This window comes from Cnephaeus nilssonii (genome assembly GCF_951640355.1).
Source record: "Cnephaeus nilssonii genome assembly, chromosome: 10".
Lineage (NCBI taxonomy): Eukaryota > Metazoa > Chordata > Mammalia > Chiroptera > Vespertilionidae > Cnephaeus > Cnephaeus nilssonii.
In genome coordinates this window covers 53,667,843-53,687,300 of record NC_137081.1, presented here as the reverse complement: position 1 = coordinate 53,687,300, position 19,458 = coordinate 53,667,843, and the positions used below count along the sequence as shown (strand labels likewise).

Below are 19,458 nucleotides of genomic sequence, written 5' to 3'. Positions count from 1 at the left end.
ATCTATAGATGGTTTTTACTGTTAACTTAAAGGACGTTTTTTTAGAGAGGAAGGGAGAGAAACTTGGTCAGCTGCCTCCTGCATACCCTGTACGGTGAACTGGGAAAGGGGCCATGTCCATTGTCACCCACCCTCACTTCCCCGTCCCATCCTGGGGCCCGGAGTGGGGGTGCGGGTGGGTCACCATTCCCCAGGAAGGAAGAGAGGCCGGGAGCGAGACAAACCCTTGTGTTGAGGGCTGACTTTCACCGGTTAATAATGTGGATGGATCCTTAACTGGTTAAAAATACGGATTAATTATTAACCATTTAATAATGCAGATTAACTATTAGTCAGTTAAAAATGGGGATTAATCACTAACTGGTTAATAGTGCAGATTAACTATTAACCGGTTAATAATTCGAATTTTGTAATCCAAAGAAAACACGATAATTTCAAGAGAAACATCACAAGTGCTTTATTCAAAGTAATGTCCATTGCTAGCTACACATTTCCCCCATCTTTCAGGTAATTTATGGATACCATCCCAATAGAACTTTTCTTGTTTTGAGACCGACCATTAAGAGAGCCAATTTTCTACTTCTTCATACGTTTTGAAGTGCTGCTCAGAAAGTGCGTGTGCCATCGATCAAAACAAGTGGTAATCTGAAGGAGCAAGGTCTGGTGAATACAGCGGGTGGGTTAATACTTCCCAGGCAAGATCTTTTAACATGTCTTTAACTGGTTTTGAAGTGTTTCATGGTGCGTCATCATGAAGCAAAACTAGTTTGCTGGTCATTTTACCATCAAAGCGTGGTTCAAATTGATTATTTGTTGTTGGTAGCGATTAGTATTAATGGTTTCACCTGGTTTTAGAAGCTCATAATACACCACACCTTCCTGATCCCACCAAATGCAGAGCATTGTCTTCTTTCCCAAGTGATTTGGCCTTGAAGTCGATGTTGATGGTTGACCTGGATCAACCCATGATTTTGTGCATATTGGATTCTCAAAATAAATGCACTTTTCATCGCCAGTCATAATTTGATGCCCAAAAGACTTTCTTTTGTGCCATTGAAGCAACATTTTACTGATGACTTTTCGGTTTTCCAGTTGTCTTTTATTCAGTGGCACCCATTTTCCTTTCTTTAAAATCTTTCCCATTGCTTGTAAATGATCAGAAATTGTTTGCTGAGCAACGTTTAATCTTTCTGCAAATTGGTTTTGAGTTTGACATGCATCTTCATCCAATAATGCTTGTAATTGTTGGTCTTCAAACTTTTTCGGTTGACCTGGATGTTCTTTGTCTTTCACATCGAAATCATCACTTTTAAAGTGTTTAAACCAGCATTCACAAGTATCTTGAGATGGAGCATGTTCACCATAAGCTTCCCGAAGTATATGATAACTTTCAGCAGCACTTTTCTTCAAATTAAGTAATCAATTAAAACTTCCCGCAAATACTCTTTTTTTGGCACGAAATTCGACATTTTTAAGCGTAAAAATATCTATGATGTTAACACCTTCAGAAAATTTGACATATGAAGTTTTTTTTTTGCTAGTTCTTTTTTTTAAAATTACTTTATTGATTAAGGTATCACATATTTGTCCTCATCCCCCCCATTCCCATCCCAAACCCCTCCCCACGCTTGCCCTCACCCCCCTGTTGTCCATGATCACTGGTTAGGCTCATATGCAAGCACATAAGTCCTTTGGTTGATCTCTCTCCCTTATCCCCACCCTCCCCTACCTTCCCTCTGAGGTCTGACAGTCTGATTGATGCTGTTCTTATTCATCAGTCTATGTTGTTCATAATTTCCCCTAGATGAGTGAGCTCATGTGATACTAGAAATACACTTATAAGAACAGAAAATGAGACAAGCAATAATGGTTATGCTGAGAGGCAAATGAATCAGTCTATAGTGAGTTTCTTTCTGGGCCAACAGTTCTTTTGAGTCCCAATTTCTATGTGTACATGTCAGCAATGATATTTCAGTTCTGGATGGTGGACAAATGGTGGTAATGCAGGTCCGATCCTCTCTGGTTTGGTCCTGGGCAACCTGCAGCGACGCACAGCTGCTGACTGCTAGTATGGCAAGGCATCGTCAGCGTCTTCCATCTCTGGACTGTTTCTCTTCTGTCTTCATGGCTGGAGCACTCCTGACATATGAAATTTTGAAGCTTGTTGTTAATACAACAAAATAGCATACATATCAAATCGCATATATATCAACATATGTGTAACTCCATCTATTGAAAAAAATCCTCATTATTAACTGGTACACCTAGCATTTCAATAGCAATCTGCAGAGTGGATTTTAGAGGACAGATTAGACCCAGTGAGACCAAATAGAAGGCTTTCAAGGTAACTTAGGTGAGATAATGAGAATTTTGACAATAGTAATGTCTGTGCAGATACAGAGGAAGAGATAGATACAAGTAATATTTTAAAGGACACATTGATATAATTTAGCAATAGATTAGGACATTATTAAAAAAGTTTTTCCTCAGTTCAGTAAGAAGCTAGGGTATAGGTTTACCCACTTCTGCTTAAAGAATATGAAGTTTCAGCCTTCTCTGTCCTTTATCTTGTGAAATCTATGCCACTTACTTAAAAATTCTCATTATTACTTACTATCCATCAAAATCTATTTGTCACTATCCATAGAGAACATAATGGACTCACAATCTTTCTTTCTCTGCAGTTGGCTGCTAACATTAAGGCTCATGAGTCATATAATTCTTCACTGTCAGCACTTCAGCCATGTACTGGTTAAGACTTAATCATTATGTGGCGTGAATCCACCTAGAATCAGAGGCCTACAGAATTCTAAAAACAGGAAGGACCATACAGTTCATATTCATATTGGAGAAGAGAATCTGAGGTCAGAAATATTGAGATCTATTGTAGTACAGCTAGTTAAGTCTAAATCTTTTGAATTTTAGTCCAGTATATGTTACATTAAATTATATCATAATGTATTTTCTAATCCTACATTTCTATGTTCCAAAACATGCTTAATGCTTTCTTAGATAAAAAAGTTAGTAACTTTGCTCCTTGTATTCCTATGCTCATTGAACAAACTCATTTTTTTTTTAACCAGGACTCTTATTCATGAGGTACTTTACTCCATTACATACCTTCTCACTACATATGACTGCTAGTTTGGTCTGTAGGACATTTATAGCTATGATAAAAGAGCTATGATTTATAGCTCTTTACTAATAAACTAAGCTTTCTCATCTTTTGTGATTCTTTCTTCCTCTTTTCAATTTTTCTGTTTCTGTTCCCAGAGTGCAAACCTAATTAAGGAAAAATAGGAATCATGGAATTATGCTGACATGAACCACTACAATTTTATGCCATTGGTTCTTAGCATTATCATACCTATCCACATCTATACCTTGAGCCGATATTTCTATTTTTCTACTTTTTATTAAAGTATGTTATACATATAGAAAAAGATGCTTTTGCTTTTGTCTTTAGAGTAAAGGAAAGACCTTCAGAAACAACTGGACTGTTTCCTTTTTCTTGATCTTAACATATCACTTTATCCTTATTTTGTTCATTTTCCCTAAAAGTGTATTTTATATAAAAAAACTAGTCCTACCAGATAGTTTGTGGAAAATATAATTCTTTGTCAAACATATTTTCAAAATATTAATTTTATATCCCTTTCTTGAATTTAACAAGCTCAGTAGCAAAGTCTCTAAAAAAAATCTAGTAGTAAAGACAGTTTTATAGTTTCATTTAATCCAATGTTTTATAAATTTACTTATCTATGAGCCATTTTTGTTCTAACATTCATTAATATTCTTTAGTACTAATGTAACATAAAGTGAGTGAGAAAAGCTGATGTTTTCAGAGCTCTATACTTGTAAGAATGATAGGACTACAAAGAAAAGGAAGTTGATTAGATGGAACTTGAATGGGAAGACAAATGAATTAAGTTTTTAGTTTTTAATATAATGATATATGGAAATTTTCAGAATATAGAATCAGTGAAATTCTGTTTTGTTTCTACATAACAAACCATCCCAGAATTAATGGCTTAAAAAACAATCATTTGTTCATGATACTGTACTCTGGCCTGGGCTCATCTGTATGGTTCAATTAGAGCATTGAGGCAAGGACTGTATTTGGTTTACTATGAAATTCCTAACCATAAGCACAGTGTGAGGTACTTAGGAGGAATTCAGTCGATTTACAGAGTGGGAGCTGTCAGAGAACCAGCCAAGGGAGAGTTTCAAAGGAAAGTATAGTGGGGGACAGTATTCATTGTAGCAGAAAAGCCAAAGAGCATTAAGGTAGGGAAAAGCCTGTAGGTTATTATTTGCATTCCTCGAAGCTGCAAATATCATTCATTGTTCTGTATTCCTATGCTGGTAGGTTGAAATGTTTTTAGAGATTTCTCAAGTTTTAAAATATCTAATTTAACCAAATTTTATATTTTAGGCACTTTAAAGAGTAATAGCCCTAGTGAATCTGGATTATGGTAATTAACCTGAAAGAGGAGTAATGCTTGACAAATAGCTGAAACATTTTTCTAAAGTGTTATAATTTTATAAATTTTTAAATAATGTGTAGGGAAAATAAGACTAGTAAGATCAGAAAAGACAATCAACTCTAGAATTACAATCAGAGGTAGAAATCACATTAATTTTTTTCTTTGTGGTAAAATATACATAAGGTAAAATTACCATTTTGGCTGTTTTGAGTGTTCAATTTAGTGGCATTAAGTGTCATTCACATTGTTTTGCAACTATTACAACTGTACATCTTTAGAACTTTTCTATCATCCCATTCTGAAATTCTGTACCCATTAAACATTAGCTCCCCTTCTCCCGTCCCCCAATTGCTGGCTATCCAATTATACTTTCTTCTGACTACTATAGGTTCGCTATATAAGTGGAATCATATAGTATTTTTCTTTTAGTGTTTGGCGTATTTGACTTAGCATAATGCTTTCAAGGTTCACCCATGTTGAAGCATGTATCAGAATTCCAGTTCTTTATAAGGCTGAATAATATTCCATTGTAAGTATATATCATGGTTTGTTTATTCCTTCACCTACCAATATACATACATTTGAATTGTTTCCACCTTTTGGTAATTGTGACAATTATTTTTCTGCATGAGAAAAAAGATTTTGCATTTTTTCCCTCCTGAAGTCTGTTTGAGTTATCTGTATTCACTTCTAGTTCTGCTCATTCAGGAAATTTTCTGGAAAAATGCCCTGAAGAGAACAGTGAAAGACACATTCCTACTTGTAGGTAGAAAGCAGAGCCATATTTTTTCTGATGGTTGGAGAAGGGCTTGAACAGGACTTGAAAGAAGAGGATGATGTTTGCCTGTAGATACAGTCCTTATAAAAGAAAAAGGAAAGAATTGTGCCACCGTGTGGCCTTAAACACTGTACTTGATCTACCTGAGCCTTGGTCTCCTCAAATGTAAAATATAGAAATAATTTCCCTCTCACAATTTGTTGCAGGGATTAAATGAAAGTACTTGGCTCATAAGAGATTAAAAATATACTGATGTTTCTGTTCTTGCGTCAAGGATGGTGGATTTTCACAAATACAGGCCAAGTTCTTGTGATGACTTAACTTCAGATATGGGTTTGTTGCATAATCACTCAGTGACTGAGGAGAGTGTAGTCAGAAATGGACAGTCATCTTCCAGAATTGCTGATTCTGAGGTCCAAAAAGAGGCCAGTTATGGAATCACATGCTCTGCATGTTAAGATGCTATAGGAAGAGAAGATAAGCAACAGGTTCACATATAGACCCCGTAGAGAAGCATAAGGGCAGACAGCCTACGTAATTGCAGGCGTTGACTTGCAGTTGAGCTGCTTATCACCTTGGCAACCCAATTTTGCTAGATCCAGGGTGATTACCTGCAGGGATTTATTTATTCAATTATGGTTAATGATTCTTCTAAGCAACATTGGGTAGGCCAGTTAAAAACCAATAGTAGCTACCATTTGTTGAGTATTACAGTGTTCTAGACCCTGTGTGAAGTGTATGACCTATCATTTCATATAATCATCATAGTCATTCTGTGAGGTATGTACCATTACTAATCTCATTTTATAGACAAAGAAATTGAGATTTAGAAAGATTAAATAATTTGTCCAAAATTATAAGACTAGGAAGTGGTTAAGTTAGTATTTGAGCTCAAGCACTTTCACGTAGCTGTGCATTTAACTATTACACAGAAATTAATTTCCTCTTTTCTTTTTTTATCCTGATTATCATTCAAGGTTATTTGACTTAAATCCAATTACATTTACACATAATTTATCAATAAGTTTATCAGTTACTAAGTTTTAAAGATATAATCAGGAAGGTTAAAATGAGAAAATAATATTTTACTTAATGTTAATTTTACCTTTGATTAGGAAAACTAATTTATAGAACTTAGTGCATTTTTACAAAGAGAGGCACTATCCATCAAAATGCTTCAAGGTCAAAGATGTTGCAGTTAAGCCTGGAGAGGATGTTATGAAGTCACTAAATATTGTATTTTTTTTAAGTAACAGTGTTATTATTAACACTATTTTCCCTCTCAGAAATTGTACCAGAGGAGAGGCCTATTTTTTTATTTTGTTCATCTAGTGAATATTTGTAAAACATCTACTGGAGATTATATACTATAAAGATTTGCAATGAAGAAAAGCATAGTTCCTGTCTTCAAAAAGGTCATAGTGTGATGGTAAGAATGGACAATCAAACACTATAATATCAAATTCAAGGTCCTGGGGGCAGAGGAGTTAGTCCTCAACAGGAAGGTGGAGAAAGGAAAGGTAGAGGAGAGAAAATTAAATTGAATCTGGGGTGCCCAAGGTTAAAGGGGAATAATTACAAATAAAGTAAATAACATTATAAACCAAATGATGGACTTGGAAAAAGATTTATAGCATAGGTGATAATTCAAGATTAATATTTTTAGTATATAAACCACTTTTATAAACAATCTTAAACTCAAATCTCTTTGACTGGAATTTGAGAGAGGAAGCTTACAGAGCACATAGTCAATATCCTTGTGGAAGAATACAGTGAACAAGTAAGTCTCAAAAGAATTAAAAATAGCCTCAAAAGTAATAGAAATGAGAAATTCATATAAAATTGAGATATATCTTTTCAATTGTTAATTTGTTTAAATGGTAGACAGCCATAACCAGTATTTATGAAGGAAGGATAAGGGAGAGGGGCACTACTGTTCACTTACAGGTACAGATTAGATAGTTTGATTCCTTTTAGAGGACACTTTAGCAACATGTATTTGGAGCATTAATTTATTACGTTAGAGAAATTTTACTTCCAGTTACCTCATCTGTAAAATGAGGGCATTGGATCATAGTCCCCGAGGTAAAAAGCAAGAGCTAAATATGTGGCAATTACTGTAAAACTATTGCTGTTAAAAACTGTGTTACATCTACACAATGGAATACTATGCTGCTGTAAAAAAGAAAGAACTCTTACCATTTGCAACAGCAGGGATGGACCTGGAGAACATTATGCTAAGCGAAATAAGCCAGTTAGAGAAAGATAAATATCACATGATCTCACTCATTTGTGGAATATAATGAACAACATACACTGATGAACAAAAATAGATCCAGAGACACAGAAGCATGGAACAGACTGCCAAACCTCAGAGGAAAGGCAGGGGAGGAGGGGGAGGGTAAGAGATGGCATGCATATAAGAGTAACAAATGGACACAGACAGTAGAGGGGTGAGGGCATGTGCTGGGGGATGGGAATGAGCTGGGAGAGGTCAATGGGGGGAAAAGGAGGCATATGTAATACTTTCAACAATAAAGAATTTAAATTAAACAAACAAGCAAACAAACAAAAACTATTGCTGTTCTCAAGATGCTGATCCTCTATCATTTTGGATGTTCTGGTAACTCAGCCAATCATTAGAAGGATAATGTGACTTTTGACTTACGCTTTTCACCCTTTTGGTCCTTCCTCATTTAGACCAAAAGGTTCTTTTGCTATGTGTTGGCTGCTCTTCATCCCTTTTATCAAACCTTTGTTAGATAGATTTATTAGGGAAAATGTAGAGGTATTGTGCTTTGCTATTATGAGAACACCTTAATAACACTGCTATGAATAGCATAGTGTGGGCATGAAAATAAATATCTATTAGTTTTCATTGGTTAGCCCATGCTAAATTACTGTTATGTGGGTCAAATAATGGATTATAATTTTCTGTTTAAATTGATTTCATTAACTGGATGGTAGAGGAATTAAGAGTTTCTTTATAGGATAGATTTCATGTTTTTTTATTGCAAAGATCAATTAAGTATGTAGGCAAGAAAACACTGAAGAAATTTAGATTACGTGCACTAATTAATAATGTCCAGAGACTGATGTAAACAAAGTTTATGTTCATGTTATGAAAAAAATGTATGAAAGAGAAGTTCAAATTATTTACTTCCAATTTATTTATTCATTTATAATTTGTTTGAAGTTATGCACATTATGAGAGGGCACAGAAGGCATATAAGATGTCTTCTCACAATTTTTTGACCATTTTATAAAACCTAAACATACACACATGAAAAGGATAAATAAGAGGAGCACGTGATGAAAGTATATTGATTGTCAAAATGAAATCTGTAATAATATAGGAGGTTAGTATTAGTCTTAGTTAGTATTTTCTCCCCCTAATTTCTCACATTCAATCCCCAGATCCTATCCTTTTAAACTAAAAAGTATATCTGGAATCTATCCATTCCTTGTCATTCCTACTGTCACTATCCCCTGCTCAAAATTCTATAACTTGTCACTCTGCCTCCAGTTTTGTTTTACTCAATTGACTCTCCACTGTGGCCAGGATAATCTAAAACTGCAAAACTGATTATGTTGACGACCTCTCATTCCCCTTAGGATAAACGTCAAACTCTTTAAATGGCTTCTGAGGCTTCGTGTGATTGCACTTTGGCCTCCCTTCCCAGCCCCATCTCTGTCCTCTGTCCGACTTACACTTTATGGTGTAACCATGCTGTGTTTATCGTTCTTGAATGTGACTTGCTCAGGATCTTCTCTGTTTTAATGGTACTTTCTTAGGGAGACCCTTTCTGATCTCTAGATTAGGGTTAGATGCCCTTATTGCTCTCATATCGCCCCTTGATTCTTCTGTCACAACAAAACATATTTGTTTAATTATCTGCTTTTGTAATGGCATATTTTGTGTTGTCATGGATTCTCCAGCACCTATACAGTATCTGACACATTGAAGGTTTTTAATATTTTGTACATGAATATAGAAAGGGAGATGGTGTAATTTGGGAGAGCCTTATTGAGAAGACAGATCTTCAAGAATGAGTACCTCTTTTTTTTTGTTTTTACAAATAAGAGAATAAATACTGCATAGATAGGACATATTTTTCTGCAAATGGTTTTTTATTTAAGTGTATCATTGTATGCATTTAGGTAAAATGCTGAACCCTTTGTCTGAACCTGTGCAGTTAGAGGCAATAATTTCTCTAAGGGGATAGTGTGCATCAGGCGATTAAAGAAGCCGGATTTCTTTATTTTGTACAAATGAAAATTGTATATTTTTAGGATATAATAACTTTACCCCGAGGTTTATTGAGATACAATTGACATAATATTATATAAATTTAAGATTGACAACACATTGATTTGATACACATATTTTTGATACTTATATATTGTTAAATTATTAGCACCATAGTTCAGTTTCTAAATATTTAATATAATATTATCAACTATAATCACTAGGCTGTACATTAGATCCCCAGAAATTATTCATCTTATAACTGGGACTTTGCACTTTTTGGCCAACATCTCCGCTTTCCCTCCATATCCCCTGCCCCTTATAGAAACCCCAACTTTAAGACTCATTTTGATTAGTCTTCATGATAATACATATTATGCTTATCCAATGTTGTGAATGGGAGAAGAAGATTATACTGACTTATTACTATTCTACATTGATCTAAAACATTTTCTGTATAGCACTTTAGCTATCATTAAATTTCATTTAGTTTATTTCACAAGTATATAGTGTTCATAGGTATTCAAATAAAGTGTTCATTAATTCAGATTATCCATAATGTGAAAGCTGTTTAAGGGTAACATGATGTATTCAGTGTTCTAATAATATTAGTTTATTTTTTTGTTTTATTTCTGAAACACAATCTTTTGTCGTATGGTAAAGAGAAAGTATTTTTACATATTATTTTAAAGGATATTGGTTCTCTCTTATCAGAACTCTTTATCAGTCTTAAAATTTCCTTATTTTACTTTGTTGTGGTAAATGAAAGCATTATAAGAACATTGATGAACACAAATGAGACACAATGAGAAATCACAATAAGAATGTCAATAACTTACATAGGTTTCATTCCTAGATTTAATATGCACTTTTGGAATTTAATACTAATACATTGTCTTTTCTAGAATATATTAAATAAACATATAAAGGGCATTTTGCTTTGAAGCATAAAGTCTGGAGAATATGAAATAAAAATGAAGTTTCTGAGAAAAGTGAAATACTTTTACTTATTTATCTATTGACTGTTATACACCATTATCAAAGGTTGCCAGAATAAAAGTTTTTCAGTTTAAGGGACTTCTAATTTTAATGGGTTGGATGAGTAATGTTGGAAGAGAGAGTACATTTTTTCTCGTTTTGACTTTATACTAAAGCTTAGTCATGCGGGGAGAAAACTGCCTAATAATTAAGAATTGCCATTTGAACATGGTATTTGCAACACACATTGACACTTAATTAGATAGACTATTGCTTATTTTTAAAGAACTGACAAAAAATAAAACTCTTCTTGGCAAGTGACATCTTCATAGTAGCAGAAGTGGGAAAGTGGAGGATGTGGATCATTCTGTGTTTGATGATGCAGAATTGCTCTAAGCTGCAAGCTTACTATTTTCAGAGAGCATTAACAGCTTCAGCAAATAGCAAACACGACTGTGTCATCCTCCCTTAATACAGAGTGTTTGTAACTGAAAGGAGAGACGATAAACAATATATGAGATCTGATATTTTCATGATAGCTTAAAAAGATGGACAGACCTGCTGTTTGATTCTTTCTTCACTAGCCCTGAAGATGCTGAGACAGAGATGGCTGTGATTATCTTTTGTAAGACAGAAAATGCAATCTTTAGGGGTTTCTGGGAATAGAAAGGTCATGCAGTCTGGAACCTGTGAGTCTTTTCAATCTCTAAGTCATCAGGTATGACCTCATGAATTTTGATAAGACTATTAGATTACAGAGTTATTGCTTTTTCTAGCTCTTAGTCATTTGGAATATATTAATCTATGTAATTGTTTCTTATTAGATTTTTCCTTATGATATTTGAAGGAGTGATATTTAGAGTAATAGACACCAGCTAAGCAATCTGAATTTTAGAAATGTGTGTGTGTGTGTGTGTGTGTGTGTGTGTGTGTGTGTGTGCCAGCTTGTATTTATTTTAGCTTTTTTGGGGGAAATGGGGATTAAGGGAAATATATATTGCAAGAGATTAAAAACAAGGTTTGGGGCTTTACAGATTTTTCCAGATTAAGCCCGAATACTGCATCTTTTATTGGGAATGATAAAAATAGCACACACTGTTCAAAATGATAAGGATACTTCATAGCCAGCTGCTTATATACAGTGGTATATTAAAATTATTTTATCTGGAATTTATTAAGCATAGAAATAGATGTTGCTACCATTGTGGTGTGCAACCACACAGCAATATATGTGTGATGAGAAGAGATTTGTTTACTAGCATGTGAGCTATAAGCTAATTTCCTGAAATTTATGTTTCAGTATCTGACCTGTCTTAAAAGGCATTGGTTTTAATAATTTTTCAGCTCTATTGAAATAATTATGCTCTTGGATCTTTCATCTGTTAAGGCATTGCTTATGAAAGCAGATTATAAATGTATTTTTTTAAAAGAAAGCTTGTGACATTTAAGCTTGTTTAAGGTTTTTGACCCAGAGATGTTCTGCATTTGCTTACTTTCATTTTCAAAATGAAAAGACTTGACTACATTGACATATTAACTACAAAGAGTAGAGAATCATCACAGCAAAAAATTTGGTTTTATATCTATTTTATCCTGAAACTCTCTTATTTTAAACTATCTTTACCTACCAGGTTATAATACATTTAACTTTGATTTGATGTAGCATATTCTTAGAATTACATGCTTGGTAATTAATACTGTGCCTGTGTTTGACATTCAGATTATGAAGGAAATATGATACATATTTTTATGTGATACATATTTCTGCTTGAATTTTAGAGGATACTTGATCATATATTCCATATTAAATGAGCAAAAAGAGATAAAATATTGCAACACTTCTCAACAGATAGTTTTGTGTTTGTGATTTGGTAGCATGATTAGGCTTTAATGCTTCATTAGAGTGAAATGATATAGTATTAAAAATGAATATATTATTAAAAGACTGAAGTGGAAGTCTGAAGCAGTGATTTAATTCAGTTTTCCTTTTTAATTAAAACCACATTGAAAAATTATACCTACTGATATTGGCTATAATTTATATGTTATTCAGGCTACTTAGCCAGCTTATATTTTTATTAGTAGGGAAGATTGCCATATTTTTAAGCTTGATTAGTTTTGGAATGATGTGAATATACCTTTTAGTTGCTACAAAACCTGTTTAATCTGTTAGAATTTATTTTCAGTATTTGCATGTATTAGTCACTATGAGTACATTCTGTTTCTTGGCATTGCTTTGGGATTACTCTAAGTATTGGTTTCACAGCATTCTCCTTGTTTTCACTATATTTATGACCTTTCAAAGGAACCAAACCATAAAGATTTTTTGGGGGGTTACTTTCCTTTAGTGATACTCAAATGAGGATATTTCAAAAGTTTTATAAGGTAAAAAAATTACTGTATTAGAATTTTTATTTCTTTTACAAATAGGAGAAATTGTCTCCATTGCTATGTCAAAATATGTTACATTAAAAAAGTAAAGATTGGTTAGAATGTCACAAACATTTAAATTTCTGTCAACCATTTTTCCTGTCCAGCAAGATGATCTTGACATTCTGAATGGTGGAATGAATTGTAAATCTGCCCACTAGCAATTGGCCATCTTCTTTTTACATTGGTTATCTCTGTCCATACTTTTCATACATGCCTTTCATTATACATCATAAAGGTTTTTAAAGGTGAGCAGCCTATAATCAACTATTTGAGTAACTGTTTGATTCAGTAAACATTATGTGCAAGCTGATCATTTGCACAAAACTGTATTTGGTGTTGTGAGGAATACAGAAAAGAAAAAGTTGTTCCCTGCTTTGAAAATCATGAGAAAATGTACATGAGCTATGCTCACATTTTGAATTGATTTTTCAAAGGTGGTATGCTACAATCAGTTTTATGAACTGACTAATCCTAGAATGAGTTATTCATAACTATTTTTCCTCATGTAAATGTCTTGGTATTAGAGAAATAAAAGATTGGGTCAAACTATATAATCAAGCATTCTATAATTTTGAAAAGTGTATTGAATTCTTTTAAAACACATAATTTATTTCACCAGGGCACTATATTAATAAACTGAATCAGTAAAATAACCTGGTATGTCTTATAAGCCATAGTTGTTATTTTGAGAGTGAAGGTGGATTTACTAGTAGCTCATTTGCATGAGGCAGAAGCAAGAACTCCAAGAATCAGCTCAAAACAGGGATGTGACCAATTCAGTCTAATCCCAGATAGGTAATTATGCATTATGGAAGGGGGTTTTGACTTCATAGGGTTTGAACTTTAGCAATAAAGAGTAGCAAGTATGTGAGTGTTTGATCTAACTAGGTCATTTGGGAGTCCTTTGTATAAAAGGGGTGGAGAAGATAGGATTCATCTCAAGCTCTGAGAAAGGGAACTGGGAGGAGCTATAATGGAAGTGGGCCTTAGCCCGCTGGCTGTTGGACATCCAGGCACTACTCCTTTCTCTTTCATACCAGTATACTGGTAGAGTATATGCAAAATCCTTGTTCCTTGTTTCCTCAGAACCCCAAACTGGGCCATGTTGCCCAATAATGCCCGCAAAGTGCTTCTTTTCTTGTATCAAAGCAATAGAAAATTGATATGCAATTTCTTCTGGTTTGTATAGTATGATGGTTAAACATCTGGACTGCCACATTCACTGTGTTCAAATCTTAGCTATACCACTTCGCAGCTGTATGATCTTGGGCAGGTTACTTAACCTTTCTAGGTATCAGTTTCCTCATTTGTAATATAAGGATAGCAAAGGCACCTACCTCAAAGATTTACTGTGAAGATCAAGTGAATAAATGTTTATTTATTTATTTATTTATTTTTATTTTAAAAATTTCTTTATTGATTAAGGTATCACATATTTGTCCTTGTCCCCCCATTCCCATCCCACACCCCTCCCCACACATGCCCCCACCCCCCTGTTGTCCTTAACCGCCGGTTGGGCTCATATGCCTGCACACAAGTCCTTTGGTTGATCTCCCCCTTTACCCCCATCCTTCCCTCCCCTCCCCCCGAGGCTCGACAGTCTGATCCATGCCTCCTTGTTTCTGGGTCTGTTCTTGTTCATCAGTCTATGTTGTTCATTATTTCCCCTAGATGAGTGAGATCATGTGCTATTAGAAATACACTTATAAGAACCGAAAATGAGACAAGCAATAATGGTTATGCTGACAGGCAAATCAATCAGTGTGTAGTGAGTTTCTTTCTGGGCCAACAGTTCTCTTGAGACCCAATTTCAATGTCCAACAGTTCCTTATGTGTACATGTCAGCACTGACATTTCAGTTCTGGATGGTGGACAAATGGTGGTAATGCAGGTCCGACTCCCTCTGGTTTGGTCCTGGGCAATCTGCAGTGATGCACAGCTGCTAACTGCTAGTGTTTATAAAGCACTTTTAAGAGTAGCAAGAGCACAGCCTTAGCCAATTTGGCTCAGTGGATAGAATGTTGGCCTGTGGACTGAAGGGTCCTGGGTTTGATTCCGGTCAAGGGCACGGACCTTGGTTGCTGGTTCCCTGGCCCTGGTCGGGGGGTGTGCAGGAGGCAACCAATCAATATGTCTTTCTCACATCGATGTTTCTCTCTGTTTCTTCCACTCTCTCTTAAAAAAAAAATCAATGGATAAATATACTCGGATGAGGAAAAACAAAACAAACAAAAAGTAGCAAGCACATCATTGGCAACATGAATTATTGACAAACATTATATACATTCAAAGACATTGAATGAGGTATTGGCAAGTGTTGGTCATGGTAGTCATGCAGTTCAGTTTTAGTTTTGTTCCCTCTTTCATTTTCTTATCAAATAAGAAATTAAGTAAAAAAACATATGGTATACTGAATAAAGATGATTATAAAAAAGGCAAGCCAAGGAAAACATGCTACTGCTAATAAAATTCTAACATTTACTGACTATAATAATTGTGGTTTGCTGAGAAATTTTGTGTTTAAAGTTTTTTGCATCTGCTTACTTGGCTGATTGAAGCTTCTATAGTATTCTATGTGTAGATCTTTTGCTTTCCTATGTTGTACCAACTACATTCATGACAGGAAGATTATTGGGCCTTTGGGCAAATTTAATATCAATGTTGCATCTTTTTTTACTTATAGTTGAAGATTAAAATTAAGAAATAAAATTAAGGTTTATAGAAAATAATAGAGACAAGTTATATAGCTTAGATTTCATGACCTGATTTATTTTTAAATAAAAAAACACAGGACAAAAAACTTTACTGAAAGTTAAATACACTTGTTTTGTAATTTTATTTTATTTTATTTAAAAAATATTTTTTATTGATTTCAGAGAGGAAGAGAGAGAGGGAGAGAGTGATAGAAACATCAACGATGAGAGAGAATCATTGATCGGCTGCCTCCTGCACGCCCCCTACTGGGGATCAAGCCCACAACCCTGGGCTTGTGCCCTTGACTGGAATTGAACCTGGGACCCTTTGGTCTGCAGGCCGATGCTCTATCCACTGAGCAAAACCAGCCAGGGCCTGTAATTTTATTTTTTTAATTAATATTTTTATCCTAGATGAAAGACCAAAATGAATTACGTTATAAAAGCAATATTGTATATGAATAGAACATTTCAGGTTCCTATTTGTAAAAGTATAATATTTTGATTAATATAAAAACATCTATTTGCTAAAAAATTGTCATGCTTTTAAGTACAAGAGAATAATTTGGTATTTAAATGAAATCTAAATGCTTATGTGTTCCATTTTGTGACAGTTTTGCATTTTAGTTGTCTTTTCTTGAACTATTTTCTCAATGTACAACTCTTTGCACCATTTTGCACAGGTTTCAGGCAAACCTCAGCATAATGCAATCATACAAAACCCTACAGTGTTCTGGTGATAGTGTTAGGCAAGAATATAAAGACTGATGGCTTACTTCCATCAGGAGGTCACAGCTCATGAGTCATACACTCTAAATACAAGTAACTATAACACAATGTGGGAAGTGGGAAGTGCCACAGAGATTCAAAAGAGAGATGAAAGAAGCACAGATATTTTTGTGTGAGAGTACAATGGGTAGACTTTTTCCAGCTGAGTGGGGAGAGGAGAGGAGAGGAGAGGCAGGCTAGATGGGGTGTTAGGTAATTGTGGAAAAGGTAGCATCTGAGGTAGACCTTGAAAACTGGCCAAGATAGAAGAAAGGTCATTTCGGGCAGAGGAAACAGCAGTGACAAATGGAGGGAGGCAGAAAGAAATAATATACTTGAGTAGAATGAAATAGTTCATTTTGGGCTAGCCTGGTGGGGTACTTTAGACTATCACAGGGAGTTTGTTGGGACCAGACAGTGTAGAGTCTTGAGTGTTAGATTATGATTTCTAAAGTAAGAACATTTCTGTGCCGATCTACTTATTCTTGGGAGGAAGTAAAATTAAAAACAAAAGAGCAATACCTATATTTTACAGTGATTTTTCAGAGCTCTAACCCTCCTGAGACTTTGGAAATGAAAATTAAATTCCTGAGTAGATTATTAGTAGTTAGTAGACAAGGTAGGGGGTAGAAGCAAAATGAAGGTTTTTAATAAAATTCTCTATCAAAATTGCACATGAGGGCATTTCTCAGTCTATCCGCAACCACTCACAAGTCCTAGATTTCAGATCCTAAGAGACCTCCTGCTTGTCCCTGATGTAAACTCTGTTTTATTGGTAGGTAATCTGATTTAGCTTTGGCTTTATTTTTGACATTTCCTAGACCAAGGACAATCTAGAGGGATCATTTTAATACAATGAATATGAATGTCACTATGGTGAATATTTGAATAATAAGGACTTTATCTTAGGGAAAATTGAATTTAGTAATTGCTATTTATAATCATGGAAGCCACAGAGATATTTTAGCTTTGCTCTTTGTTCATTTAGAAGTGATAAAGTAAACCATCATTGCTAATACTTTTCATGTGACCTTTAAGTCTACTCCATACACCAGAAGCATTTCAGTATTCCCTGAGGCTAGTTAAAAAGCTGGTAACATCCAAGAGCAGATTTCGTTTAGCTGTGACATCTGGGATGGGACTTTTGTTATCAGGCCCAGGAAGTTGATATTTGTATGTAGGAACTGTACAAAAATTGGAATTGAAGACTCTCATTTAAAGTATGTCAGAAGTAAAACTTGTGTGAATAAAAATGAAATCAGATGCACTTGCTCTTCTGGCTCTATATTTAGAGCAATAGCAGACCCATAGAATTGAGAATACTCTGTATCTTCCCATAGAAGTTTGCATTATTAAGAAACCCCATTTTCTAGAAGTTCTTGTGAGGATGCTTTTATTTTATTTATATTTACTTTTAAAAATTCTCACCCAAGGATATGTTTTATTGATTTTAGAGAGAGAGGAAAGGAGAGAGAGAGATTGAGAAACATCAATCAGTTGCCTCCCGTACACGCCCTGATGAGGGATCAAACCCGAAGCCTAGGTATATGCCCTGACTGAGAATTGAACCTGGTGTATATGACACGGGATGATGTTCCAACCAACTGAGCCACCTGGCCAGGTAAGGTTGCTTTTATTAATCCTTGTGACTTCACATTGCCTGGGAATGAGCTATACATATATGTTAGGGAGCTAATAAATTTTCAGTTATTGTTTAAAATCATAGACCCATTTCTGGAAAAAACCTTGGAAATTATAGGGCTTTGGGTTGCTTTCAAACTTTTAAACATTTAAACATTTTTTTCCTCAAAAAGCAGATAAAACATTTTAGTGAAGTGATCCTTTCCCCATTTAAACATTTAAAAAATGATAATATGGGAATATAGATCAGAATAAGTTAAAAAGATAGTTGGGTATTTCTTTATCAAGCATATTTTTCTAAAAGGCAACAGAGCCCAGTTTCAATGCAGCCCATTGCAAAATGTGCTGCAAATAAATGTATACCATTTATTCCTATGAGTTTTTTTCAAATCTTATTAAATCTAATAAGAATTTGAGTCTATTGTATAGTCTGGAGGGAGGCAATATAGCACAGTAGTTAAGAGCTAGAGTTTTAGAGCTGGACTTATTTGGATTCCATATCTTCCACTTTACTGGCAAATTTTATTTTAAAAATGTTACCTAATCTCTCATTCCTCAGTATTGTCATCTGTAAAATGGAGATACTAATATACTAATTTTTGGAATTATGAAAAAGCTACAAAAGATAGAAAACAAATCTATCCCTTCAAGTAATTTACATTATTTTATAAGTAAAGACTAGAGGCCCAGTGCATGAAATTCGTGCATGGGGGGTGTGTCCCTCAGCCCAGCCTGCACCCTCTCCAATCTGGGACCCCTCCAGGGATGTCCGACTGCCCGTTTAGGCCTGATCCAACTGGGATTGGGCCTCAATGGGCAGTCAAACATCCCTCTCACAATCGAGGACTGCTGACTCCTAACTGCTCGCCTGCCTGCCTTCCTGATTGCCTGTAACCGCTTCTGCCTGCCAGCCTGATCACCCCCTAACCACTCCCCTGCCAGACTGATTGATGCCTAACTGCTCCTTTGCAGGCCTGGTCACCCCTAACTGCCCTCCCTTGCAGGCCTGGTCCCTCGCAACTGCCCTCCCCTGCTGGCCATCTTATGACAGCCATCTTGTGTCTACATGGGGGCAGCCATCTTTGACCACATGGGGGCAGCAATCTTGTGTTGGAGTGATGGTCAATTTGCATATTACTATTTTATTAGGTAGGATTACATATATATATATATGTTTAGTACTTTCATATATATGTATATATGTACACATTATACTTTGATTATATATATAATATACTAAAAAGAAACTAAGTAGCTTGCCTAAGATAAAAATTGCCAACAAAAGAAAGGATGATATGGGATTCAATCCTAGAAGTCTAGCTCTAGAGTGCTTGCTATTAGCCATTGTGTTATACTACTTAGAGTTATATACACTTGAATTAGATAGTAATGTGTAATTTAGTATATTCAAAATGCCAATTAATATGAGAA

General features: G+C 34.9%; 1 protein-coding gene across 7 annotated transcripts in view; it reads left to right on the top strand.

The window, feature by feature from the left end:
- SLC4A10 (solute carrier family 4 member 10) overlaps positions 1–19,458 on the top strand; it is a gene marked incomplete at both ends in the record, with an annotated part of 246,251 nt that overhangs the window by 59,269 nt on the left and 167,524 nt on the right. For 3 of the 7 annotated variants that reach the window (XM_079782952.1, XM_079782955.1, XM_079782951.1), the window contains one exon: positions 11,130–11,210. The exons of the other annotated variants lie outside the window; for them this stretch is intronic. In XM_079782952.1, the coding sequence (XP_079639078.1) occupies positions 11,130–11,210 (81 nt within the window). Of the gene's footprint in view, positions 1–11,129; positions 11,211–19,458 lie in introns of those variants that run through there. 7 annotated transcript variants of the gene reach the window in all.